This window comes from Budorcas taxicolor, unplaced genomic scaffold (genome assembly GCF_023091745.1).
Source record: "Budorcas taxicolor isolate Tak-1 unplaced genomic scaffold, Takin1.1 scaffold233, whole genome shotgun sequence".
In the NCBI taxonomy this organism is placed as follows: domain Eukaryota; kingdom Metazoa; phylum Chordata; class Mammalia; order Artiodactyla; family Bovidae; genus Budorcas; species Budorcas taxicolor.
The window spans coordinates 142754-169020 of NW_026291827.1; the positions used below are offsets into that span (position 1 = coordinate 142754).

The 26267-nt window shown below is 47.2% G+C and overlaps 1 protein-coding gene across 1 annotated transcript in view; it reads right to left on the reverse strand.

Annotated features, from left to right (window-relative positions):
• Positions 1 to 3788: 3788 nt before the first annotated feature.
• The window catches only part of LOC128071153 (polycystic kidney disease protein 1-like 2), a gene marked incomplete at its 5' end in the record, with an annotated part of 45200 nt that continues 22721 nt past the window's right edge, over positions 3789 to 26267 (reverse strand). The window contains 13 exons of the mRNA XM_052664117.1: positions 3789 to 3950; positions 5083 to 5214; positions 5722 to 5823; positions 7352 to 7562; positions 9218 to 9378; positions 11861 to 11988; positions 13604 to 13737; positions 16007 to 16334; positions 17091 to 17276; positions 18593 to 18730; positions 21991 to 22087; positions 23310 to 23514; positions 25174 to 25402. Of these exons, the coding sequence (XP_052520077.1) occupies positions 3789 to 3950; positions 5083 to 5214; positions 5722 to 5823; positions 7352 to 7562; positions 9218 to 9378; positions 11861 to 11988; positions 13604 to 13737; positions 16007 to 16334; positions 17091 to 17276; positions 18593 to 18730; positions 21991 to 22087; positions 23310 to 23514; positions 25174 to 25402 (2213 nt within the window). The remainder of the gene's footprint in view (positions 3951 to 5082; positions 5215 to 5721; positions 5824 to 7351; positions 7563 to 9217; positions 9379 to 11860; positions 11989 to 13603; positions 13738 to 16006; positions 16335 to 17090; positions 17277 to 18592; positions 18731 to 21990; positions 22088 to 23309; positions 23515 to 25173; positions 25403 to 26267) is intronic.

Here is a 26267-nt window from a genome sequence, read left to right on the forward strand (position 1 = left end):
GACTTTTTGAAATATTGAAACCTTTATTACTTTGCATATGCCCCAAACCCTACAGTCTCCAAAGAGGAGAGAAACCTAATCATGAAGCTCATAGAGGGGCAAGGACTTGTTGAAGGGTCAGGAGTGGCTTCTGGTGGAGTCTATACTGCAGGAGCTACTGCAGTAGCAGTCAAAAGGCAGAGAGTTGAGACCCAGCATGATCAGCTCCTTGCTTAAGCGGTCCTGTGACTGAAACTTTAGCAGAAAAGCAGAAGACATGTCTCACCCAATCCAAGGAGACAGAAAATTAGGTTTGGGAAAAGACCTCACCTTTAACACAGATTTTGTGGAGTAGGCAAGAATCAGCAAAGAAACACTGGAGTGAGAAAGAAACACCTCAATCTCCACACTGTCAGTATTACAGGGTATACCTTGAAGTATATGCGTGTATGAGTATATGTGCGAATATATGTGTGTGTGTGTTTGGGAGACCCAAATGTTGTGCTGAGATTCTGCCTCACAAAACTGGGGATGTCAACACATCTGTGCAGTAGTTTGCAGGGGCTGTCATGCTCCTCTGAGTTGTCTTTTCCTCTGAGTACACTGAACCTTTGTTATGTGCCTGGAAGGGATGCACTACCTTTGTAATCCTCACCAAACCCCTACTGGTAGGTATTATACTCATTTCGTAGATGAAGAGCTGGAGGCTTGGAAAGGTTAACTAACTTTCCCAGGAGTGGAATGAGGGAGACATTCAATGGTTTAAGCAAACTAGGTGTCTGTAGCAGAACTTGCTCATCAGTCCAATTTGCAGTCAACTGCTCTTAAGCTCAGTTCTACTTGCCACTGTTTGGGATGCTGACTGATTCACAGTGCTGTATTCTAAACTCCAGATCTTGGTTAACTTCCATAATGTCAGTGTTCTGTTTTTATTGTTTTGTTGCAAGTCACTTCAGCATAATGCAAGCCATCCCCTAAAATATTTATTCCCAGCTTCAATAACTCATTTGATACAAAGAACAGGGTCACTTACCAATCTGTGGGCTATGTCATGGGCCCTTATGCCAAAGCAGTAGGAAGTGTGTCTTTTTTTTTTCTTAATGTAACAAGCATTGGGGATTAAAATTTTTTTTTCCATCTGATTATCTTTGTAGCATCCATGGCTTGAGATGTGAAAGGTCATCTCATTATACAATTGGTACAGGCACCTGGAAATTTAGGTGGTCATTTCTTTCAGGTGTCTCAAAGGGGTCTGCTCATCTCTTTGTGACAGTCCCTGATGGCTCAGAGGTTAAAGCACCTGCCTCCAGTGTGGAAGACCTGGGTTCGATCCCTGGGTCAGGAAGATCCCCTGGAGAAGGAAATGGTAACCCACTCCAGTATTCTTGCCTGGAGAATCCCCTGGACAGAGGAGCCAAGAGTCAGACACGACTGAGCGACTTCACTTCACTTCACTTCACTTCACTTCACTTCATCTCTCTGTGCAGATATATTTATTTCTCTCACAGAAATACAATGGAAGAAGTTTACAATTTGATATTTACAGTCAATAGAGAAGTGGAGTAGTTGGAAAAAGAAATGAAGAATTTATAACTAATCCAGATCTTAGAACTTTTCCTGTTTAAAACAAACAGACAGTATGTGTTTGGGTTGATTTCTGTGCCATATTTTCAGAAGACATGTGTACACTTTGCTATGAGTTATTTGATGAGTATCTGAAAATGTAGCTCATGACAAAATACATAATGGATGATGGGTTTTGGGGTGGATAGAAGATAAATCCCCCAAGGTTTTATGTGCATTGTCATGTTATGTGTCTCTTTGTTTGTAAAGGATCCATTGTTAGTAGTAGAGTGGGATCCTGGTTCAACCATCATAAAAGAAAATTTAAGCTCTCATCCAGATAGAAGACTGGCAGTAGTTCAGCTTCATTGTTACACTAGCTATTTAAAGACCTCATCAAGTATGCATGTTCCTTTCATCTTTCTGCTCTGCCATCTTCAGATTGTACCCCATGGTCTCAAGGTAGCTGTCAGAGTTCCAGCAGTCTTATACCAGACAGTGTTCAGCAGCCCTTGAGCTCATCTCTTTTTATTACCAAACTGACCTTTCCCAGAAGTGTCCCAGAGACCTTTTTTCAAAATTTTCATTGGCCAGACTGGATCATGCTGCTGCTAAATCGCTTCAGTCGTGTCCGACTCTGTGCGACCCCATAGACGGCAGCCCACTAGGCTCCTCTGTCCCTGGTATTCTCCAGGCAAGAATACTGGAGTGGGTTGCCATTTCCTTCTCCAATGCGTGAAAGTGAAGTCGCTCAGTCGTGCCCAACTCTTAGCAACCCCATGGACTGCAGCCTACCTGGCTTCTCTGTCCATGGGATTTTCCAGGCAAGAGTACTGGAGTGGGACTGGATCATGTGGCCAGCCTAAATGGCTCATTGTCAAGGGCTATTATCAAGACAGACTGAGATTTACTTTGAGGTGGCTGCAGCCTCACCTTGCTGTGTGTCACATGGGGTAAGGGTAGTGGCTACTTGAATAAATCAGGATTCTGACAGCAAGGAGGAAAGCATGGAATGGATCTGGGGCAGGTAACCTAGAGTATCTGCTCCAATGGGTGTGTGAGGAGAGACAAGACAGGATAAATTGGAAAGGATTCATCAGGTGCTTCCACTGTGCAACAGAGCGGAAATGTACACTTATCCTCACAGTTACCTGGAAGACTTTTATTATCTAGATCTATGGTTCTCAGAATTTAAAGCATGTTTATCATGTCTGACTGCACATTGGAATCACCTAGGGGACATAAAAAATATTGATGCCTGTGACTCAGAGATGCTGATAGATAAATTGGGGTGAAGTCTGGGGTCTCTAGCATGTAGGCAAGATTGAGAACCACTAGTATAGATCAGCAGTTCTCAAAATATTGCCTAAAGAACACTAGCCCTGATTGAAGTGCTGTCATACCAGAAGCCTTGGTTATAGGGGTTTGGGAATCATTACACATGTTATTGCTCACACTATCCCAAGAGATTCACCATATGCATTTAGCATATTAAAAGCTCTAACAATTCCCATGCTAAAGAATTTGTATGTCCAGTGTTTCCCACATTTGATCTAGAAACATTTAAGGGAGGACGACACCTGTTATGAGTTGAATTGTGTCCCCTAAAGAGATAGGCTGAAGTCCCAGCCCCCGTACTGGGGAGAAGGCCATGTGACAACTGAGGCAGAGGCTGCAGTGACGCACCTACAAGCCAAGGAATGCCAAGGATTGCTGGCACACGCTGGAAGCTAAAAGAGGGAGCTCCTTCATAGAGCCTGCCGCAGGAGCATGGCCCTGTCAGCACCTCGGTTGTGGACTTCTAGCCTCCAGAACCGTGGAGCAATACGCTTTCATTGTTTTAGGCTACCCAGTTTGTGGCACTTTGTTCTGGCAACCCTAGCAAACTAATACAACATCCATTAGCATCTGTTGGACCGCAGTTTGGGAAACCCTGAACTAGAATCATTCAAAGGCAACTCCTGACTGACCAAGAAGATGAAATAATTAGTCTATAGAGGGGATCTTTTCCCCATGAACTCCAGACAATATTTGTTTTATTTCTAGGAGGAAATACATTTGAACAGTATCATAGTGGTGGCAACTATATGTATGTATTTCTCTTATCTTTTTTTGCTTGCCAGGCTTGGTGACTCTAATATGGACACAGAAAAGTACTAACCTGGAGAGATTACAGAATCACTGGTAAGTGTAGGCCTAATGTGCTGGCCTTCCCCTATTCTACAGATCATGCCTGGACCAACAGCTTAAATTGGGGGCACAGTTGAAACAGGTTGAGGGTGCCAGACCTCAGACAACAACTCAGGCTGCTCACTGCTGCTTCCAGGCTCCTGCCTTTTGCATTTAATGCCCAGAAAACTGAGTGTCTTCATCAGTAGCAAATCGACGATCTCTCCATCCTCCGACAGCTGCAGAGGGAGAAAGAACCATGTGACTGATGTAGAGCTGTTCTCTTCAGGGGCTTTTCTTTCTTATGGGGAAACCATGGTTTTATCATCCACTTTGGTCCCTGCCAAAGTGATATCACTGTTTAGAGTTGCTTTTGTTTTGGAATTGACCTTCTTCTGGGAATCTTAAGGGTATTCACTCCTGCCTTTATCCCCAGGGATTTCCTTCTTCCCCTCCACTGAAAATGACAAGATGTCCTCTACCACCCCCAACAAAGGCTATTAGGAATTTGTGTACAAAGACCCTCATGTGTTGCTTCTGGGAATGTGAAATGGAGAAGAGTTTGGTGGTTTCTCAAATTAAAGCCAAAGTGACCATATGACATCTTGAAATAAATTTCTATCCCCAAGATGGAGCCACTCCTCCCCAGGGTGCCATGTCAGCAAATTGAAACTTGGATATCTTTTGTGTCTCTGTAAAGGCTCCCCCAGCAATGCAGTATAGCCAGTCAGCCAGTCCCCAGACGCCAGACCACTCCAGGCTCTATACTTAATTCCTCTTCCTTCTCACCCCAAACAAGGCTGACTCTGTGGCCCTGGCCAATCAGATATTTTCTATTTTCTACTTCCTTATCCTTTATTCTTTATCCTATAAAAGTTTCCTGCCTTACACCCCATTTTGCAGATCTCTGAATGGAGACAGTCCACTTCATGAAATATTAACTTTTGTTTGTCATCACCTAAATCCAAGGGGTTCTCAGTCTTGACTGTACATGCAGACCACACAAGAAATTTTAGGAATACCAGTGGCTGGATCCTTCCCCCAGGGATTCTGTTTTTATTTGCCTCAGGTGAAGTAGCAGGCATTTCCTGAAGCCCCCAGATGATTCTAGTGTACAGGCATAGCTGGGAATCACCGATGTAATGAACAGAGTCCCAAGCTGGGAATTGGAGACGTGATTCTAGTCTGCCTTTCATTTGCTATGATCTTGGGGAATTAATTTCCTCCTTCTGGGCCTCCATTTCCCTTCCTGTGAAATGAGGCCCTTGAGCTACAGTGATCCTTTGGTTCCCCTAATGTCTAATGCTGCTCAGCCAGCCTCTTCTTAGTTCAAGATCAGTGACTTTTGAAGACCAAGCCAAAGGGACCCACCTGATAATTTTTTTGCTCTTCATTGAACGCCACCAGGATGACAGAGATAAACAGATTCAGCACCACAAATGTCACGAAAACGATGCAGGACCCAATTAGTAAGGAGCCGAGCACTGGGCTGTAGTCCAGGACCTGTCAGGGAGAGAACCAGAATCATCCCTCAGGGTCCTGTGTGCTAGTGGTCACTTCCCTCAGTAGGCACCTTCAGAGGGAAGCTGGTCCTTAGAGCTAGGCAGATCCTGGAGCCAGGAAGTTTCCCTTCTGCCTGGGGGCTGAGAGTGTGGGCAGTGCTCTCAAAAGCTGCCCGGAGATGGAAAGGGCAACCCCTCTCTTCCCCACTGCTGCCGTTTCCAATACGGGTGTCATTCTGGCTAGCCTCAGGAGCATTCCCTTCCAGACACCCACCAGCACAGCCTTCCCCTGATTAGCCAGTGTCTGATGTTCTGTAGACAGGGGTCCCCAGGGTGAGCTGTGGGAACATTTTTATTTGTGTGGAGTTGCCCTGCGCTTGCCAGGTCATGGACCCAAGGTGTGACATCCACTGGGGAGGCATTTGAGGGGTGCTTTCTCTAATTTTCATAAAGGTTTGGTGTTGATGGTAATATCCATACCCCCCTCACTGCCTCTCTCCTCCATTACCTCCTCATAGTTGAAGATTCCCAGCTGAAGGCTGATCATTGTTTCTGCCGCATCAAAGAGGGTTTTGTAGGAACGGAGTTTCCAACCAAAGATTAAGTTTGACTGTTAAGGAAAGAGTCCTTATGAACAAGGAAAGAAACCATGCCACCCCCAAAAGGTGTTGTTTGACAGCAGAGTCAGCAGTCTGGATCAGCCACATCCTTGGCCTGGCAATACTGTCCATGTCACAGGGCCTTCAAATGGGTGTGTGTACACACTTAGTTCTGTAGGGGATGCACATGCACCTGGGCTCACACACCAACACTCGGAGGCCACTGCTGTGGTCTCCCAGATGGTCACTCTAAGGCTCAGTAATGGTGCTGCGCTCTCTGCAGCCCCAGCCTCTTTGCTCTGGGGGATTTGGGTTGGATGCACAACAGGCTTCTGCCTGGGCAGGACCAGCCTCCCCACCATGGTCTCCTCTCACCATAGCTACCCCCTCTTCAAAGATTTCCCCATAGCTCTTGCATCAAAGGGAAGCCCAGCAGTTCCTCGGCCCTGAGTTGGTGACTCCTGGCCCCACAAGACACTGCAGTGTCCTTGGAGCCCACACACTGCAGATGGAGGACTGAAAAAATCCGCATGAATTAAAGGATGGGATGGGGTACTTTTAACAAAGCCAGATTCCAGCTTCTTAGCCAATACCCTCCATCACTTATTCAGCACACTTCATCCCATTTCTGAGGGTGAGAGAGGAAGATGAGGTGGGGTCAGTGGAGTGAGAGCCAGGACTGGGGTGGAAAGGGCAGGGAAAAGGTTAGAGGTGGAGTGAAGTCTAGGATAAGATGGACTGCTGTATGGTATGGACACCAGGGAGATGACAGAGGTGAGAGACTGGATGGGGCAGGGTGAGAACTGGGAAGGGGGCTGGTGTGGGTTGGGACTGGGTGAAGGGTCGCAGAGAGGTGGGAGCCTGGGTTACAGTGGGAATCATAGACTTGGAGAGGATGGGGCTGAAGCTTCTTTAGATGGAAATCAGCATGTGGCAGAGGGTCTTTGTTTCTCATTTTACTCGATAGTAAAACAAATAATTGATAGTTCAAAAAAATTGTTTTCAGTCACATAAGAGCATGATTGTCAAAAAGCTCTCAGTGTTAAGGAGCTAAATGAAGTGGTTTCGGCCCTTCTAAGTTCGTGCCTCATGTGTAGGGCATCAGGCACCAACATGGCCTGCAGTCATGTCCATCTTCTGTCCCCAATCTCTGCCCCACCTCAGGGTCAGGGACTGCCCACTTCACCTCTGCATCCCCTGGCCTGAGGGAGGGCTCTGTGCATGTCAGGGTAACGGATGTCAGGACAACTGGCCCTTAAGGCATAGTAGGTAAAGAAAGGAGTCCTTCGTGGCAGATAGTTGGTCCCTTCAGTCATAGAGACTACACTTCCTCACTCTTATCCAACCGAGGTGTCCAGCCTCTGCCATTTGGGGTGACCAGTTCATGAGCTCCCAGCTGAAAGGCTGCAGACTCAGAAAGAAGATCCACCATCTCCCTCAGATTCCCAGGGTTTTCCTAGCCCCCCAACTCTCCACCACTGAGCAGCCTTTACTTCTGAGGAGACTAGCCCAGAAAGTTTTCCCAAAGGAGCCACTCACTGCAATGGAGTAAGCCAGGAGCATGATAAGGATGACAACGATAAAGCCTGAAATGTCCCCCCAGGCACGATGCAGAGCTGACGTGATCATGTTCATTTTGGGGTTCAGCCTGAACAGATGCCAAAGCTTCACTGTGGATAGGAGTACCAGGAAGGCAAGGATGTAGCCAAGGGCAGCATCGGCTGCTGCAGTCTCGCTGAAGCTGATCACTCTGTGGGACCAAATGGAGAGACTGGTCTCAGAGATGGTGAGAGCCTCAGCCAGCACTCATCTGTCAAGATTAGCCTGATCATGGTCTGGGGACAGAGCTGTCCTAACTCCCCAGCCAGGCATTCAAGAGATGGTGGTCATGGTGAGGGTGAGCGTCCTGTTTACAAAAGGGATGGTGCTGGTGGTGGTCACAGGACTATTACCTGACAATCTTGGTTAATGGCCACAGAGCTGAAGAAGATTGATAAAGGAGGAATCCTCCCAGAGTTGAGAAGACAGAAGTAAGGGAGTTCCACAAGCCTCCCCTCTGCTTTGGGGGTCACTGGATGCCACGTCCTCCTGCATACCTGTCTGAGTGTGTATCCACACCATCTTTACATTTAAAGGAATGATGGAAGTACTATCCGTTTGCTGTGCTGAGGAACCTCAATTGCATTGTTCCATTTGAACTTCAAGACCACCGGGTGAGATATCACATCTCCATTTTACAAATAAGGACAGATAGTTGGTACAAGGTCACATAGCTAGTGATATAGTGATAAAACTAGTGGTGGAAGAATGAGAGTTGGAATCCAGCTGTGTCTCATTCCACAGTCCAGGCTCTTCCTGCCGTCCTGCCCTGCCTTTCATGCCCCTTTTGTGTCTGCCTTTGAATGTCAGTTCAGTCTTAATGTTGGTACATTATGGAGTATGACTTATACCTGTATCTATGGACATGGATGGCGAACAGGTTATAGAAAAAAATTATATGATCTGAAGTTTATAAAAGCATTTAATGTATATAATGCCTGAGAAAAAACATCCTTCTGTTTAACCTCCTGCCTTCCATTTTCTCCCCTTTGAGGGGTTTGTGAATGAAGTTTGTTAATGAAGGACACAGTCTAGGATAGAGTGCAGAGTTCAGATTCTAAGCTCTGCATTTCCTTTCTGTGTGACCTTGCAGAGACAACCTCTCTGAGCTTCAATTACTTCATCTGCAAAAAAGGGATAACATCATCTCTTAGAAGTTCTAGGAAGATTAAAGTAGATGAGATAATGCTTTTAAGGTGGTTTTTTATGAAAGTGTAAGGTATCCAACAATGACTCAATAAATGTTAGCCATATCTATACAATCAATGGATGTTTCAGAGTGAGTACCAAGATCCTGGAGACATAAACTAGGTTTGAATTCTTTCTCTGCCACTTTTTCGTTTTGTGGCATTGGGGAAGTCCCATTACCTCTCTAATTTCCCTATTTGTGAACTGGAGTGATGACAGCATCTACCTCCATGGCTTCTCCTGAGGATCCAACGTTAGTACCTCCTGCACAGCCCAGGGTGGACTCTTGGCGAATGGTAGCAGACGTGGGTTGACTGGGCACTAATACTTGCAACGACCCTGCCCCCAAAGCCGGAGAGGACCTTACAGAGTGTCACGTAGTCCTATGCTTTGGTAAGATTTGCAAAAGATTCTGTTTTTGTCTTTGAGTCCTGTCCAGTTGTGTATGCTTCAGACCCCAAGTCTAAGTGCTACAGCTAGAGTTATTTTTTAAAGAGTAACCCTGGATCCTCTGAGGGCCAGCAGGATTTCAGAAGCCTCCCTCTGGGCCACTCAGAGCTGGAGGCAGCAGTGTCAGTGTTAGTGGTAGGAGCTGGGGCCTGAGGCAGAGCCACTTACTCTTCCCCGTGTTTTCGGTAGCGCTGGAGGTCACGCTCCACCAGGACGGCCCTCTTCACAAACACCGCCAGGGCACTCCAGCTGGCCAGGATGATGGCCAGCTCCAGAATGTTCCACTTGCTGTGGAAATAGCACCACTTTTTCTTCCTCAGGAGATCGCCCTGGGAAAGGAGCCAGAGGTTCTAACAAAGGCTGTGGATCCCTAGGGGTTTCTCAGAGCCCTGGCTTCATATGCATAGAGCACAGGGGCCTCTCCCCAATCCTGTGCATGGACCTCACCTGTCCCCATCATCAGTCGGGGCTGCAGGATTTGTGGGTGTTTAAGAGAAAGTACAGGATCTAATAAAAAAGCACTTAATTCTCTCAGATGCAAAAAAAAAGGCAGGGGGAGAAGGGAGGAAGAAAACTCTCCCCTCAAAAAAGCATTTACTTTAGAAAACTTATAATTGTGAATTCTTTCTCTGCCTCTTTGAGATGTAAGAACTTTCCTGGTGGCTCAGACAGTAAAGAATCTGCCTGCAGTACAGGAGATTCAGGTTTGATCCCTGGGTTGGAAAGATCCCCTGGAGAAGGAAATGGCAACCCACTCCAGTACTCTTGCCTGGAAAATCCCATGGACAGAGGAGCCTGGCGGGCTACAGTCCATGGGGTCGCAAAGAGTCGGACATGAGTGACTAACACACACATAAAAGCCAATACATAAGAACTGACTTGACCCTTACTTTGAGATGTATGTACATCTTTTTAAAGCTAAACAATCCTCTTAAGGGAAGTGAAGTCATTCAGTCTTGTCTGACTCTTTGCAACCACATGGACTGTAGCCTGCCAGGCTCCTCCGATCCATGGGATTTTCTAGGCAAGAGTGCTGCAGTGGGTTGCCATTTCCTTCTCCAGGGGATCTTTCCAACCCAGTGATCAAACCCAAATCTTCTGCATTTCAGGCAGACACTTTACTGTCTGAGCCATCAGGGAAACAAAAACAATCCTCTTGCCCAATGTTAAAAGTCAGAAATTTTTTTCTCAAGGGCCAAGGAGTCATCTCTTTGAAATGTAGTCATCAAGTAAGATAGAGCCCTTATCTCCCAGTTTCTCTGGGAAGGTAGGCGCCAAGCCACTTGGTTACAAGTTGGAAAATTACCTCCTGTTGTAAACATAGAAGTCTGTTTTTTCCATTTGGTAAAGGCAGTTAGCAAACTCAGGTGGCTACCACAATTAACAGGTGAACTTAGGTTGAACTAGTGGTATAAACAATCCTGCTGCTGCTGCTGCTGCTGCTGCTAAGTCACTTCAGTCATGTCCGACTCTGTGCAACCCCATAGACGGCAGCCCACCAGGCTCCCCTGTCCCTGGGATTCTCCAGGCAAGAACCCTGGAGTGGGTTGCCATTTCCTTCTCCAATGCATGAAAGTGAAAAGTGAAGTCACTCAGTCATGTCGGACTCTTAGCGACCCCATGGACTGCAGCCCACCAGGCTCCTCCATCCATGGGATTTTCCAGGCAAGAGTACTGTAGTGGGGTGCTATTGCCTTCTAGTGGTATAAACAATCCTATAGTGGTATAAGTGGTATTCCAAGTCCTCTTAAGGATTAATCAACATTAATTTTAAGAGTGGGTGTGTATCTGCCTGAAGATATGCAAGGGTGAGATTTATTTGTCTTTACAACCTCTTTATCAGATTGTCTGAGATGAGCTTCACATTCAGTTTAATGCTTTGTTGTTTAGTTGCTAAGTCATATCCAACTCTTTGAGGCCCCATGGACTGTAGCCCGCCAGGCTCCTCTGTCCATGGGGATTCTCCCAGGCAGGAATACTGGAGTGGGTTGCTGTTTCCTTCTCTGGGGGATCTTCCCAACCCGGGGATTGAACACATGGCTCCTACATGGACAGGCAGATTCTCTACCACTGATCCACTAGGGGGTTCAATGCCTAATCAGTTTTTTTTTATAAGTTGTTTTCTTAGGGGGAATAGGAGTTATTGTTAAATGAGAACAGTTTGTGGTCTCGCCCTCCCTCTCAGCCCTTTTCCTTACATGCAAGAGAATCTTGTGTTGTCTGTTCCACTTCCCTCCTCTTTCCCACTCCTCTGGAAGAAGGACATGTGTTTGGCTGGTAAGAGGCTAAATTCACCTCTTTTATAAAGAGATGGAGGGATTTTTAACTGTTTAAGCAGCGTGATGAGAAGGATTTAAGAGTTTTAGAGGCTTTCTGAAGCAGCTGCAGGCAGAGTGTGAGGGCTATGGAGAGGAAAGGTGGGTGGTGGATGGGCCTCCTTTGATGTTGTTAGAGAAATGCAGGGACTTAAACTGCTATTAGGTAACTGTTGGCTGGTGGTTTTGAATTGGCAGTGCTTAGAGACCATGTGGAATCCAGGTTTATGGATCAGTGTGCAACATGGTGGTAAATGTGGGAAAGGGGATTTTCCCTAATTCCTACAGACCACCCAGGAAGGACCATCCTAAAGTCTCAGATCCTGAGAGGTGCCTGAGCTGGGAATGTGGAAGATTGCCATGGCACTCAGCTAAGCAGAACATCTTCCTCTCCCTTCTTTAGGCCCCCTGAGAGGAAGAGGGGAGTAGGGAGAGAGACCAGGCAGGCGCATGCCCACTCCGTCCTCACTCATGGAGCCGCAAGCCCGCCCCTCACCTGCACAACCATGTAGTAGAGGAGGAACAGGAAGTAGACGATCTCCGCGGCTACCACGAAGGGGTGCCAGCCGTCAGTAAAGGGGTACAGGTGCAGGCTCTGCAGGTGCGCATGTGCAAAGAAGGTTCCTGCAAAGCAGAGCGTGTTTTCCTCACCCGCGGCCACATGCGCACTCGATACCGGAAGTCATCAGTGAGAGGAAGTGAACTCAAGCCCTTCTGAGGGGTGGCCACGGGCAGAAAAGAAGATAGAGGTCCTTCTAACCCACAGACCAAGGGAATGAAAGGGGAAGGCCAGAAACGTATCTGACGGGACAAGGGGGGCTGCAGTAGAAGACAGCCTCCGGCCTTTTCCTTCAGCATCGGCCATTGTACCCTCATCACCTCCAGCCACAGCATACCTGCTTGCCTAACATCAATTTACTCCAAGTTGGCCTGTTTAAGGCCGTTTCATCTAAAGAGAACGCTGGAGATCAATTCAGCTGTTAACCAATATGCCTAAAATTCAACCTTTTTAGAATTCTTTTTCATCCATTTATGTCTTTTCCTAAACCAATTTGACTAATAAGGCTACTGCCTGTAAAGATAAAGCCAGTCCGAAAAATGGCAGACTGGAGAGATACAAGTCACCTGAGACCTTGCTGACATCAGTGGGCTGCTGAATCAGCTAGACCAGAAACCTACACCATGCTTCTCATTTGTAGAAATAAATTAATCAGGTTGTGTTGGGAACAATTGTTTAAAAGGTTCTTAAACAGCCAGAGAGATGGCAAAAAGAACTAGGAAATTATAAGACGTCCGAATAAATCCCCCAAAAAGGATTTGAAAGAAACTTTTGACAGTAGCGAATGATAATGAAAGTTGAAAGCCTTTTACTTTGCACTTTCCACAGTCCTGAAATTTTAAAAGAACTACAAATATTACTTTTTAAAATATGTAATTTACAGAATTCCCTGGCAGTCCAGTGGTTAGGACCCTGTGCTTCCACTTCAGGGGACCCAGGTTCAATGCCAGGTCAGGAGAATAAGATCCCACATGCCACAAAGAGTGGGCAGGAAAAAAAAAAGGTCATATTTTAAAAGTTTTATTTTTAAAAAAGAGGTGGTTGATTTTAGGAAAATTGATTATTAGCTGAAGAGGCCTTAAATCACTGTTTTTAGTGGATTATGATTAGCATTAAAAAAAGGGTGGAAAGCAGGGAATGGAGAGAAAGAATAGAACACAAAATAGTATTACATGTAGTTAAGGAAATTATTTTTGAAGCCCTTGTCTCAGTTATGTTTTAATATATTGGTATGTGTGTATTAGAATTTGATGTAAAATGGACTTTTACGTGTAGGTTGCACGTAACTTTTGCATTGTACATTGAGATACCGTAAATAAAGTGTGATTTAGGTGAAGTTATCTGTTACCAGGTCACCCCCTCCCCAGCCCTTCACTGCTAGGCCCCCATCCCCACACACAGGAGAGTGGAAAGCTCAAGAACGTGAGCTGCCTTCAGACCCCAACTGTCTCCCAGACTTGAGAGACAGGCCAGAGAGAAATGCAGGCAGCCAGGAAGAAGGGTGGAGCAGCCCTGAAACTTTGCCTTTAGGGACAAAGGCAGAACTAAGACCCTTTGGCAGTATTGCCCAAACAACCTTTTGCCCTGGAGCTCTGGCCTGGGGGTGAGGAGCCCTAGCCCAGAGGGAGGGGTGTCTATCATCTGGAACATGCAGATAGGTTCACAGGCAAGCCTGCCCACCAAGGGCGCTGGTCTCCAGGGTCAGAGTGACAATGCAGAACAGGTTGACGTTAGCGTTGTAGACCGTGAACTCCACAAACACAGCTCTGGTCAAGCTGTCCAGCCAGGTGTTGTCAAAGAGATACTGGAGGGTTCTGTGGGAAGAGGAGCATTTAGGGGTGTCTCAATACATAGGGGCTCCTTGCCCTCTCAGCCCAGGGAGGAGCCCAATGCCTGCTGTCAAGATTCCTCCCTCTGTTTCTCCTCTGCGCCCCAGGCCCCAGGGCCTTCAGGCTGCTCCTAGGAGTGCAGAGGTTCTAAAAATGTGGTCCCCAGACTGCTAGTATCACATCATCTGGAAACTTGTTAGAAATGCAAATTCTCAAGCTCCACCCTGGATCTCCCCAGTCAGAATCTCTGGGGGTGGGGACCTGGGAATCTGTGCTTTGGTGAGCCATCCAAGGGATTATGATGTGGTTTTTTGGTTTGTTTTAACCATTATCCATCTCTGTCTATCTTTTTAAAGTATACTTGATGTACAATGTTAGTTCAGGTGTACAGCATAGTGATTCAGTATTTTTATAGATTTTAATAACTTCCATTAAAAGTTAGTACAAAGTAAGGCCTATAATTCTCTGTGCTGGACAATATATCCTTGTTGCTAGTCTATTTCATTTTCATTTTTATTATTTTTTTGGCATGTGGAGTAGCATGCGAGATCTCAGTTCCCTGACCAGAGAGATCAAATCCATGCCCCCTGCAGTGGAAGCATGGAGTCTTAACCACTGGACCACCAGGGAAGTCCCAATCTTATATGTAGTACTTCGTATCTGACGCATTTTAAAGTTTGAGGACATGGTGTTAGAGGAGCCACATAGAACATTAGGGGCTTGGCAGGCAGCAGCTATAGCTGCCACAGTCCCTCTTGGGCTGAAAGTTCACAAAACCAGTTCCCAGAGATCTGCTCACAGGTGTAGGAACAGCATGTGCCAGAGGGACCTGGGTTCAAAACTTGCCTGCCTCGTGGGCAAGCTGATAACATCTCGAGGTCTCAGCTTCCTCATCTGCAGTGGTGTTAACACCAGTGCCTCGGGATCATTATGAAGAGAAAATAGAAATATGTGTGTGTGTGCTTGCAGTATTAATAATAATAGCTGTTATTAGAGCAGTAATGATGGGTCTGTTTTAAAATATGCCCCATCCCTGGTGAGTTTGGGGCTTCCCTGGTAGCTCAACTGGTAAAGAATCTCCCTGCAATGTGGGAGACCCCAATTTGATTCCTGGGTCGGGAAGATCCCCTGGAGAAAGGAAGAGCTACCCACTCCAGTATCCTGGCCTGGAGAATTCCATGGGGTCGCAAAGAGTCAGATGTGACTGAGCGACTTTCACTTTTCTGGTGGGTATGCACCCTGCTGAATGTGTCAATTCTGAGTGGCAGGAAAACACCTCTTATGTGGAAATAGACTATTTCTGGCCTGTTCTTAATCCCAGGGGACCCCGCCAGGTGTTTTCTTTTGGAGTTTGTTACCTCTGTTCCTTGATGTTGTAATAATGCACCGGAGGAGCCAGGGGTTCACACGGGTTTACTCACTCACCTGGATCTACACCGCTAACAGGAGCAGTGCCCGGTTTCAAACCACCAACACTAGAGCGTGCTGGGAGAGGCAGTGTGCGTGAGCCCTGTGTGTCCCCACACATTCATGCCGAGTGTTCCAGAAACGCAAGGTTCTGGCTGGGCTTTACCCAGGCCTCATCTCAGTGCTGAGTTTGCAGTGGGCAGCTTCAAGCAATGGGATGACGTCCTCCTTCAGACAAAGAGCAGGCTTGCTTCCGCCACTGTAGGAACAGTGGATAAAGTGCTCCACATGCAGTGTTCCTCCTTGGTACTGTCACTCCCTGCATGGGCAAGCATCTATCATGGCCCTTCCTGGGGACTGTCCCATTACCATGAAGCTCTGCTACTGTTTTTTGCTGTGAGGAGTGAAATCCTTTTTCTCTGACCTAGGAGTCTTGTGTCTTCTGCCAGCATCCATGAAACAAACTAGCATGTTAGCTTATGAGTAGGTAAAACCTCAGAACTTGCAAATTTGTGGTTAAGGTTTAAGAGCCCTAACCACTTCCTACTTGCCTGGTGGTGGGTGCTTTGTGTGGTGCTTCCCCATCTCTCTACTGTTTCTAACTGAGGCCACCAGGCTTGGTGCCCAGGCTGAGAATCCTGGAGGCAGGATCTCTCTTCCAACTTGGAGACTACATAGTTCCCAGTGGCCTGAAAATACTACCTGAGTGCCTCTGAATCCCCCAGGCCCTCCCCACAATGATAAAATGAGCTTGGCTCAGCCCTGTTTTGAAGGCTGCACCCGCCAATCAGACCTGGAATCAAGCAAATGTCTTTCCTCTGCTGCACGTGAATCAAGTAAGCCTTACCTTGATGCACTTTGGCGATCAGTCCCCAAGGGGACCACGTAACCTCCTCCCCGGTACATGGTGAGTTTGCCCCAGAGGGGATACCCTCGGCGCTGGCTCTGGCTCTGGTACCGCCAAGCCTGGGAAAAGTCATTGCTGTTGTTGAGGACGGAGGCATTCCAACCTTCCCCATAGTCTGACAGGTCTTCCACATCCAGGGAATATGGTGCACGGCACCTGTCAAGAAAAGCCTGCAGCTGCGGGCCAAGAAGGCAGGAGCTCTCCTGGACCCTCACTTGGCGAATCTGGGCACTACCAACCAGCTTGGCGTTCCCATCAGTGACAAAGCCTGGGGATGAGAAACACATGGGTAAATATAGCCATCAGCATCATTGTAACATATTCCAAGCTTTTTGGCCTGGATGCTAACACGACCTCCAGTGTACCCACGTAGAATCAGCCAAGAGAAGTTCATGGCCAACCACATTCAACCATTCATCACCATCTCCCCACCTTGGACCTGGTCTACTTTTTGCATAACTTCTCTTGAGGAATGACACACCCTACCCAGGCGACATCTTGGAGACCATTTTTGTCCTTTCCCTTACCTACCCTCTACTTCAGATTCCATGTGCTATTTATACCACAGAACTGATTGTTAGTGCCTCACAAAGAAGCTGTCAATGGCTCTTCACTTCCTTAAACATAAACTGTGAACTTCCAGAGCCTTCATGATGTGGCCCCTGTTCCTCTGTCCCGCTTTGCTTCTCACAGGTCCTCTACTCCTACCCGACAAGGCAGCCACACTCAACACTCTGTAGTTCCAGGAAGTGTAGTGCCTTGGTGTTTCAGGCTTGCCTTCACTTATGTTGTCCTTTCTGCCTGCCACATCATTTCCACCTGGCCAACTCTGGCTCAGTTATCTAAGAAGGAGGTTCTTTACGCTGCATTCTGGAAGGGTTAGGGGCCCTCAGCGGGTCTCTCCTTCAAAGCATATCGTTCTGTGGTTATTGGTTCTCTGTAAGGCTGAGGCAGTGACCCACTGCTGTTCCAAGAAAGGAGTGTGTGCAAGGTGCTGATACACATCCTGGGCTGGGAACAATACCTGGATAATGACTGTACAGGTTGCTCACGAGGGTGGTGTTGGCCCATGTGAAGAACTGTTGGAAGCTCAGCACAGTTGAAAAGCCTTGGGTGAAGCTGTGCTCGAGGTGTCTGTTGAAGTGATAGGCGCTGGGGTCCCTCTGCCCATAGGCAACCAGCAGCAGCATCCACAGAAAGCCCAGGTACGCTGGGAAGGGAGGCACAGCCCCTCATCAGGGAGAAGCCCCAACTCCTACCAAGCGCAGGGCAAGATGTGGAAGGGCACATGGCTCAGAACAGTTGAGGTCTTGTAGACCTGTCACTCGCCCCTCTGGTGACAAAGGAGCCAGTCCTTATAAGGACAGCAGAAAGGAGCAAAGTCCACAGGCCGTGAGCCTCTGTCTGGGTTCAAATCCCAGCTCTGATATTTCCTACCCATGTGCCCTTCGCAAGTGACTTAACCCTTCTGAGTCTCCTTCTTCTCGTCTGTGAAGTGGAGATGAAAATTCCGTCACACAGAGTTGTGATGGAGTCAAAAAGTTAATGTTCATAAAGCACTTTAAATAGTGCCTGCACGGACTTTGTGCTGTCTGAATGTTTCTTAAAGAGGATTTTTTAAAAATGGGGCTCCAGGGACTCCCCTGGTGGTCCAGGGCTTCCACTGCAGGGGGCACGGGTTCAATCCTTTGTTGGGAGCTAATACCCCACATGCTGTGCGGCATGGCAAAAAAAAAGGGGGTGCTCTGCCAAGTTGCAATGCTCAGGATAGAGTGATAAAGATGACAGATGTGTTCCCTGCCCTCATGCAGCTCACCTGTAAACAGATGAGTGTGACCTAAGGGCCATTAGGTACAAAGATTTAGTTGAGAAAGCCCGAAGTTAGAATCATGTGGGGGATGCATAACCTTACTGAACCGGAATCTCTGGGTCCATGGCTTGGGAATATGCATTCTGGCACCCCTCCCCCGACATCAAGACGACTTATTGGGGTTCTGCCCACACCCCTCTTGTTCTTCATTCTGTATATGCAATTCCTACGCAAGCTCCTACTAAAGCTGTGTGCTTTAGCCATACGTGCTTGGCCAGTGGAAGCACAAACGCAAGCATGGCCTCCTTGTCATGGAAGCTATGGGAGAGTGTGTTTCATGAAACAAAGGAATGAACCAAGAAGGATGAAAATATGAGATCCAGGCCACAGCTTCAACACAGTAGAATAACAAAGAGAATTCTCAGGGCCCAGTGAAGAGGGACCTCAGAATGACAGTAGCCAGTCTTTACAAGAGCTTGTCAGAGGACTCCCGGAGAGACTCCCCTGGAAGATGAAGAGACAAAATGTCTCATGTGAATGCACATCTCAAGAGACATCTAGAACACTAATCGGGGGTTGACCAGTGCCTGGAAAACCAAATGAATAAACAGAACAAAAAGAGTAGAAAAAGAAAAGAGATTGTACCACATCTGTTCAAGTTGGTGTTAAGAACCAGCAAGTGGGAAGGTCACTGATAGGTAATCTTGGCTGCCTACCCAAGATTTCTCTGATTAAGGCAAACGCTTTCTGCTCCTTGAGGTGCATGGTTTTCATCTTCTCAATGTCAGAGGCCAGAGGTGGCTGGTAGATATCCTTTCTGCTGTTTCTTCGTGCTCGGAACAAGGCAGAGGGGTCTGTGAAAGTGAAGGGCATAAGAGCAGTCCCCCAAATGGGCAGTGAAACCAGGTCGTACATTTGCAACTGAGAGACCCCCCTCACCAGGTACCACAGGACCCATCATCCCCCCTCTTCAGGAGCCATTTCCCAATGCTGCCCTCCATTCCTCTGCCTGGGCTATCCCAGTGCCCAGGGTCCCGTCCCTTCTTCTCCAGGAACAGATGCCTCCCATTACTGTGGTCTCACCGATCACTGGATGCAGTCTTCCTGTGTTCCTGAACTCTAAGGTGGATCCCAGTGCTTCCCGAACTTGGAAAGATGAGGGTATCTAGTATCTCAAAGTCCTGGTATGTCTAACTCCAAGTATCTTCTTTCTCAGACCACTTTGCTGCTACTGCTGCTAAGTCACTTCAGTCGTGTCTGACTCTGTGTGACCCCATAGACGGCAGCCCACCAGGCTCCGCCATCCCCGGGATTCTCCAGGCAAGAACACTGGAGTGGGTTGCCATTTCCTTCTCCAATGCATGAAAGTGAAAAGTGAAGGTGAAGTCGCTCAGTCTTGTTTGACTCTTCGCGACCCCATGGACTGCAGCCTACCAGGCTCCTCTGTCCATGGGATTTTCCAGGCAAGAGTACTGGAGTTGGGTGCCATTGCCTTCTGGCTATAATTTTCACAAACTCACCCTATAGAAGCCTACAATTCAGTGATTTTAGTAAATTTATAGAGTTGTGCCACCATCACCACAACCCAGTTTTAGAGTGTTTCTGTCACCCCTAGAGGTTCCCTCATGTCTCTGAAGTTAGTGTCTACTCCCACTCTATCTCTACCCTCAGCCTCATTAATTTGCTTCTGTATCCATAGATTTTTCTTTCTAGACATTTCATATAAATAGAGTCATATGTACATATTTTTTTGTATCTGGCATCTTTTACTTAGTGTAATGATTTGATGCTCATCCATGTTATGTATATTAGTAGTTAGTTTCTTTTTATGTTTGAGCAGTATTCTGTTGAATGGACATACTATGTTTTGTTTAATTCACCTATTGATGGATATTTGGATTACTCCTGGTTTGGGCTATTAAGAATAGTGTGTCTATGAATGTTTTGTATGGACATATATTTTCATTTCTCTTGGGTAGATTCCTTGGAGTGGCTAAGTATCTTTTGACTATTGCGAATGAAACTGCTGTGAACGTTTGTGTACAGATTCCTGTATGAAAATAAGTCTTCATTTCTCTGGGATAAATGCCCAAGAGTGCAATTGCCGAGTCAAATGGTAAACCCATTTTTAGTTTTGAAAGGAAATTCCAGAATGTCTGTACCATTCTACATTCCCACGGGGACTGTATCAGTCCTCCAGCTTCTCTGCATCCTTGTCTGCATTTGGTATTAACACCGTTTATAGGCAGTCTGATATGGGTATGTTGACCCAACTGTCTTTTTAGATCCACGCCCCTCTGTCCATCCCCACTGCTAACGCATGCCATCCCCAGTCTAGGACCATTTCACTAGTCTTCCTACTGGCCTCCCCACTTCTACCTTTGACCCACTACCTCTGGTCTCCAAGAGCAGTCATAGTAATCTTCCTAAAATCACAAATCTCCTATTTAAGACACTCCAAAGCCCCAGCCTGGCCCCAGGACATGGCATGGCCTGGTCCTCACCCACTTCTCTGCCCTCATCTTGAACCACTCCTTCCACGTGCACACAGCTCCCCATGCTCTAGCCACCCTGTCAGCAACTGCTATAAAACGACAAGCTATGGTTCCACCTCAGGGTCTTTGCACATACTCAGTGTTCAGTCCTTCCCTGTCCCATCCTCTGGGAGCCAGTTTAGGTACCCCTTCAGCAGAGAGGCCTGCACCCTCTTATTCTACCCTCCTCATTCTTTCTTACAAGTCATTTTGTACATTTATTTGTTAGTGTGTCTCCCAAATGGGCTGTTTATTCCAAGTGTGCTAAGTCACTTCAGTCATGTCCAACTCTTTGTGACCCGATAGACTGTAGCCCACCAGGCTCCTCTGTCCATGGGGTTCTCCAGGCAAGAATACTGGAGTGGGTTGCCATGCTCTTCTCCAGGGGATCTTCCCGACCCAGGGATCGAACCTGCATCTCTTACATCTCCTGCCCTGGCAGGCGGGTTCTTTACCTCTAACACCACAAATGCCTTTTATTCTAAGAGCAGTAACCTGTTCCAGCCAGTCAGTGCTGTGTTGCTAGGGCTGAGTGGAGAGCAAGGATTGATTTCAAACAGGCAAGAGGGAACTTTTGGGGGTAACACAGCTGTTCTGAATTGTGGTGATAGTTGCACAACTCTATAAATTTACTAAAATCAATGAATTATACACTTACAGTGATTGGGTTTTATGTAAATCATGTTCCCAAGGCAGTGTATTGCCTGGAACACAGCAAGTACTCCCTGGATAAATGCCAAAGGAATGACTGATGAATATTTAATTGATTGGGAGGCTGATGTCTCTTTGGAGAAAATTAATTTTTGACTTGGAAGATGGTTTTAATGGACTTTTTGGATCTGCAAAGCCAAAACGCTATTGGAGGACGGAAGGCTCCAGGCCCATGAGGAGGTCACCATACTGCCTGGGGATATAGGGGTATGGGCTTTTGTTTGCTCCTGTTTTTCCTTGAGAGTCAGAATCTCTGCATAGACTGTTAGAATGTTGATTCTGTTCTGTTTGCCTGTTTGTTTTTTGTAATTCTCTTATTGTAGGGACCCTCAGGAGTTTTGGCTGGAAAGTGAGAGGTCAGGTTGGGGGGAAGAGGTCTGGTCATGGGCTCCTCTGACCAGAGGCAGCATGGCTGTGTTCCACTAAAATGCTTTACAAAAGCAGGTGCTGGGCTGGATTTGGGCCCCTGGCTGTTGTTTGCAGACCCTTGTCTGGGAACCCTAATTACAACTCTCTTATCCCCCATTCTCACCCCTCACCCCCACAACTTGTATTTTAGTTCTCTAATGACCTGAATCCTGGAGAGGAAAGCTTGCTTGGTATTACACAGAGGATGATGGCCCCCGCTGAACATGGACCCCATGGTGCCTCTTCATGCTTGGGTGTCAGAAAGGCTTGGATGGGGAGGAATGATGTTGCCCAGGAGACAGAGGAGGAGGCACTTGTTCCTGGATGGTCTGGGGGTGCCTCACCAGTAGGGCTGAAATCTGATGGGGAGCAAAGGTCTGAGCCCAGGATCACCCAGTGGCTGGGCTCTGTGGGGCTTTCTCAGCCTTGTCAGCCCCCTGCCTGCACCCAGGCACCATTACCTGGGCCGGAGAGATGTCCCAGGAGGGGGACCACAGGCTCCTCCTCGTCCTCCACTCGCTTCAACACCAGCGCAAAGAAAGCTGCGAACCCCAGCACCTGCAAAACACCCATCGTGAACCCCAAGCCTGTGTTGGAAACTCTGTCAATTCCTGGTCTGAGTTGGGTAGAATGGGAGATACATTGGTGTCCTGGGACAGGAGCCATGCTCTGGGGCAGCCAGGTGGGAACCAACCCATCCTCTGCAGAGAGGGCACATGGTCATGAAGTGTGTGTGCGCCTGGTCACCAACCAGGCCAAGACAGGCAAATCCTTGAACTCACCCTGCTTCTGGCATTCCCTGAGCCTCCCACCCGCTGCTCTCCTTTTGCTTAGCCCTTCTGTTACCTCTCAGCCTGGTGACTTACACCTCCCTAGCATATATGCCTACCTGCTCCCTCCGTCTGTCCCTCCCTTTCTATATGAAGTAATTCCTCCCATTACATTGTCTCTGCACCCATAGTATAGAAGCATAAGGCTCAGGTCTCTGTTCTTAATATTCTCAGACTGGATTGGGGCAGGTGTTAGGAGCTGTTTTGGGTGGGGGTGTGAGAAAGATTCTGCAATGCCTCATAGGTAGAAAGAGTCTCTCTATAAATGTTCCCTCATTTCTGTAGCTTCCCCTTACCCCATGCCAGTATTCCTACCACCTGGCTTCTTCCAGGCCAGGTTCAGTGACTCTGACTGCTCACTTGCATAATTTTACATTTTCAGGAATAGGAGTGTATTTCCAGTTCATGGACACATTTAATGACTTGGTGTTTTTATTTTCTGAAAATAAAGTTCTTGTAAGTTGCACATGCCACAATCGAAAGCATCCTAGCCCTGAGGAAATATATCATTCCTGTTTTACATGTGACCTAGGGCAAGATTTTTTGGTGACCTTATCCTCTTTTGTTGTTGTTCTTCAGTCTCTAAATCTTGTCTGACTCTTTGTGACCCTGTGGACTGCAGCACACCAGGCTTCCCAGTCCTTCATCTCCCAGAGTTTGCTCATACTCATGTCCACTTTACCTCAGGTTTTCCCATCTGTAAAGTGGAGGCGAAGACCCTCCAAGGGTGACAGTGATGATGAGATGCCAGCATTTGGCCATGAGGGGAGTATGGGTTATCCTGGTAATTACCTTCCTGCCCCAGGTCTACCCAGAAGTGGCCCTACAGCTGGGTTTGTTGAATGAACAAATGAGGGAACTGCTGAAGCCTAAGGAGGGAGCAGCTGGAAGGAGGGAAAGCATGGACAGAGGGGAGGAGGACATGAGGGCAGCCCCACAGAGGTCCTGACCTTCAGTGGCTGGGTGACAAACACACTCTCCACGAAGGAGACGGCCATGGAGATGAGCCACTTGAGGGAGCTAGTCCGCCCGTAGTGCAAGCCGTAGAGCATGGTGAAGAAGGCTGCCACCCCACTTGTGACTACCACCAGGAGCCAGCCCACCAGGACACACCACCAGGGCAGGCCTCGAGGGAGCTTGCTTGCCTGCAAGGAACTGCAAGAGAGGGTGGATATAATTAGTGTGGCACCATTTGGGCTCAAGTTCAACTCCTGCTCCACCTCCACCAGCTGCATGACTTGGTCAAGCTCCTTGACCCCTCAGACCCTCAGTTTTCTTCTTGTCTTGTTCTGTATTCTGTCTGATATACATACAGATATGCTATTGAGGTCACCTTTACTCAATGCTTACTGGACGCAGGAGGGCCGAGAGGAGCTACTCCACATTCAAGGTCAGGAGGGGTGGCGGTGAGGAGATACCCTCATCCACGGTAAGAAGCAGTGGCTGCGCTTTGCTGGAGCAGCCGTGAAGAGATACCCCACGTCCAAGGTAAGAGAAACCCAAGTAAGACAGTAGGTGTTGTGAGAGGGCATCAGAGGGCAGACACAATGAAACCATAATCACAGAAAACTAGTCAATCTAATCACACGGACCACAGCCTTGTCTAACTCAATGAAACTAAGCCATGCCGTGTGGGGCCACCCAAGATGGGCGGGTCATGGTGGACAGGTCTGACAGAATGTGGTCCACTGGAGAAGGGAATGGCAAACCACTTCAGTATTCTTGCCTTGAGAACCCCATGAACAGTATGAAAAGGCAAAATGATGGGATACTGAAAGATGAACTCCCCAGGTCGGTAGGTGCCCAATATGCTACTGGAGAACCTCCAGAAAGAATGAAGGGATGGAGCCAAAGCAAAAACAATACCCAGTTGTGGATGTAACTGGTGATAGAAGCAAGGTCCAATGCTGCAAAGAACAATATTGCATAGGAACCTGGAATATAAGGTCCATGAATCAAGGCAAATTGGAAGTGCTCAAACAGGAGATGGCAAGTCTGAACGTCGACATTCTAGGAATCAGCAAACTAAAATGGACTGGAATGGGTGAATTTAACTCAGATGACCATTATATCTACTACTACGGGCAGGAATCCCTTAGAAGAAATGCAGTAGCCATCATGATCAACAAAAGAGTCCGAAATGCAGTACTTGGATGCAATCTCAAAAACGACAGAATGATCTCTGTTCGTTTCCAAGGCAAACCATTCAGTGTCACAGTAATCCAAGTCTATGCCCCAACCAGTAATGCTGAAGAAGCTGAAGTTGAACGGTTCTATGAAGACCTACAAGACCTTTTAGAACTAACACCCCCAAAAGATGTCCTTTTCATTATAGGGGACTGGAATGCAAAAGTAGGAAGTCAAGAAACACCTGGAGTAACAGGCAAATTTGACCTTGGAATACGGAATGAAACAGGGCAAAGGCTAATAGAGTTTTGCCAAGAGAACACACTGGTCATAGCAAACACCCTCTTCCAACAACACAAGAGAAGACTCTACACATGGACATTGCCAGATGGTCAACACCGAAATCAGACTGATTATATTCTTTGCAGCCAAAGTTGGAGAAGCTCTATACAGTCACCAAAAACAAGACCAGGAGCTGACTGTGGCTCAGATCATGAACTCCTGATTGCCAAATTCAGACTTAAATTGAAGAAAGTAGGGAAAACCGCTAGACCATTCAGGTATGACCTAAATCAAATCCCTTATGATTATACAGTGTAAGTGGGAAATAGATTTAAGGGACTAGATCTGATAGAGTTGCCCAGGATGCAGGCCCCTAGGCTGGGAACACCCAGGGGAGTGGATTACCTGGAATGTGCTGGGGGCAGGGTTCCAGCCTGTGCCACCAGACAGCCCTTCAGGGTCTGTAGCTGCCCTAGTGCCCTGGTGTGGCTCTGACCCTGGGAGGAGCCCTGGGGCTCCAGGAGCAGCAGCTCTTGCTCCAGGTGCTCCAGCTGAAGGTAGAGACACTGCCGGAAGGTGCTGTTCTTCCAGGCATCACTTGGGCCCGCCGTGGGCCTGGGGCGTTGCATGTCTTCTGGAGGACAAGGGAGAGAAAGAGCATCAGCTGGTGCTGAATGACAGAGTAGACTGCCTGCAATAGAAATAGGGGTGTTGGTGATGGTTTTCTTCTCTTGAGCACTCGAGAAACCTGAGATTCAGAAAGATGGGGTACTCAGCCCACATGGTCTGAGTGTGCTCCTTGCCCAAAAGTCCCATGGACAGAAGACCCTGCCAGGCTACAGTCCATGGGGTCCACAAAGAATCAGACATGACTGAGCAACTGAGCACACACATATTTCTAGTCTTTTATCAAGGGCATTTTCAAAATTTCCTTACACATAGAAGAGATGAGAATAATATACCTATTGCCCTCCCACAGCATATACCCACATTCCACATTTTGGCAGTCTTGTCTCTGCCCCGCAGTGTTTGTGTGTGTGTGTGTGTGTGTGTGTGTGTGTTTCTGGAGTATATAAAAAGCAAATCCTAGACACAGAGTTCTCTCATCTGCAAATATTTTAATTCATACCAGATTTTAATTTGAAGCCAAGTTTGCCTGTTGCCAAAGATGGTGTAAGTCTTGATCTTTTGTTTTTAGTTTTTTTATTATGAAAAATTCTAAATTAGAAAAGAGAATGAGATGAACCTGTACCCATTGCTCAAAATTATCTCCTCATGGCCAGTTGTATCTTACCTAAATTCCGAGCCCCATGTCCTGACACTAAATATTCTCCTGTATCAGGAAAAGGCTCCTTTTAAAAACAAAACCAATGTCATTATCAATTTTTAAAACAATTAATAATAATTCCTTAACAGCATGAAACAGCCAGTGAAAAAGTTTCCCCTGATTACTTCTGAATGTTCTTCTGCAGTTCTTTTCTTCAAATTTCAGTTTCCTA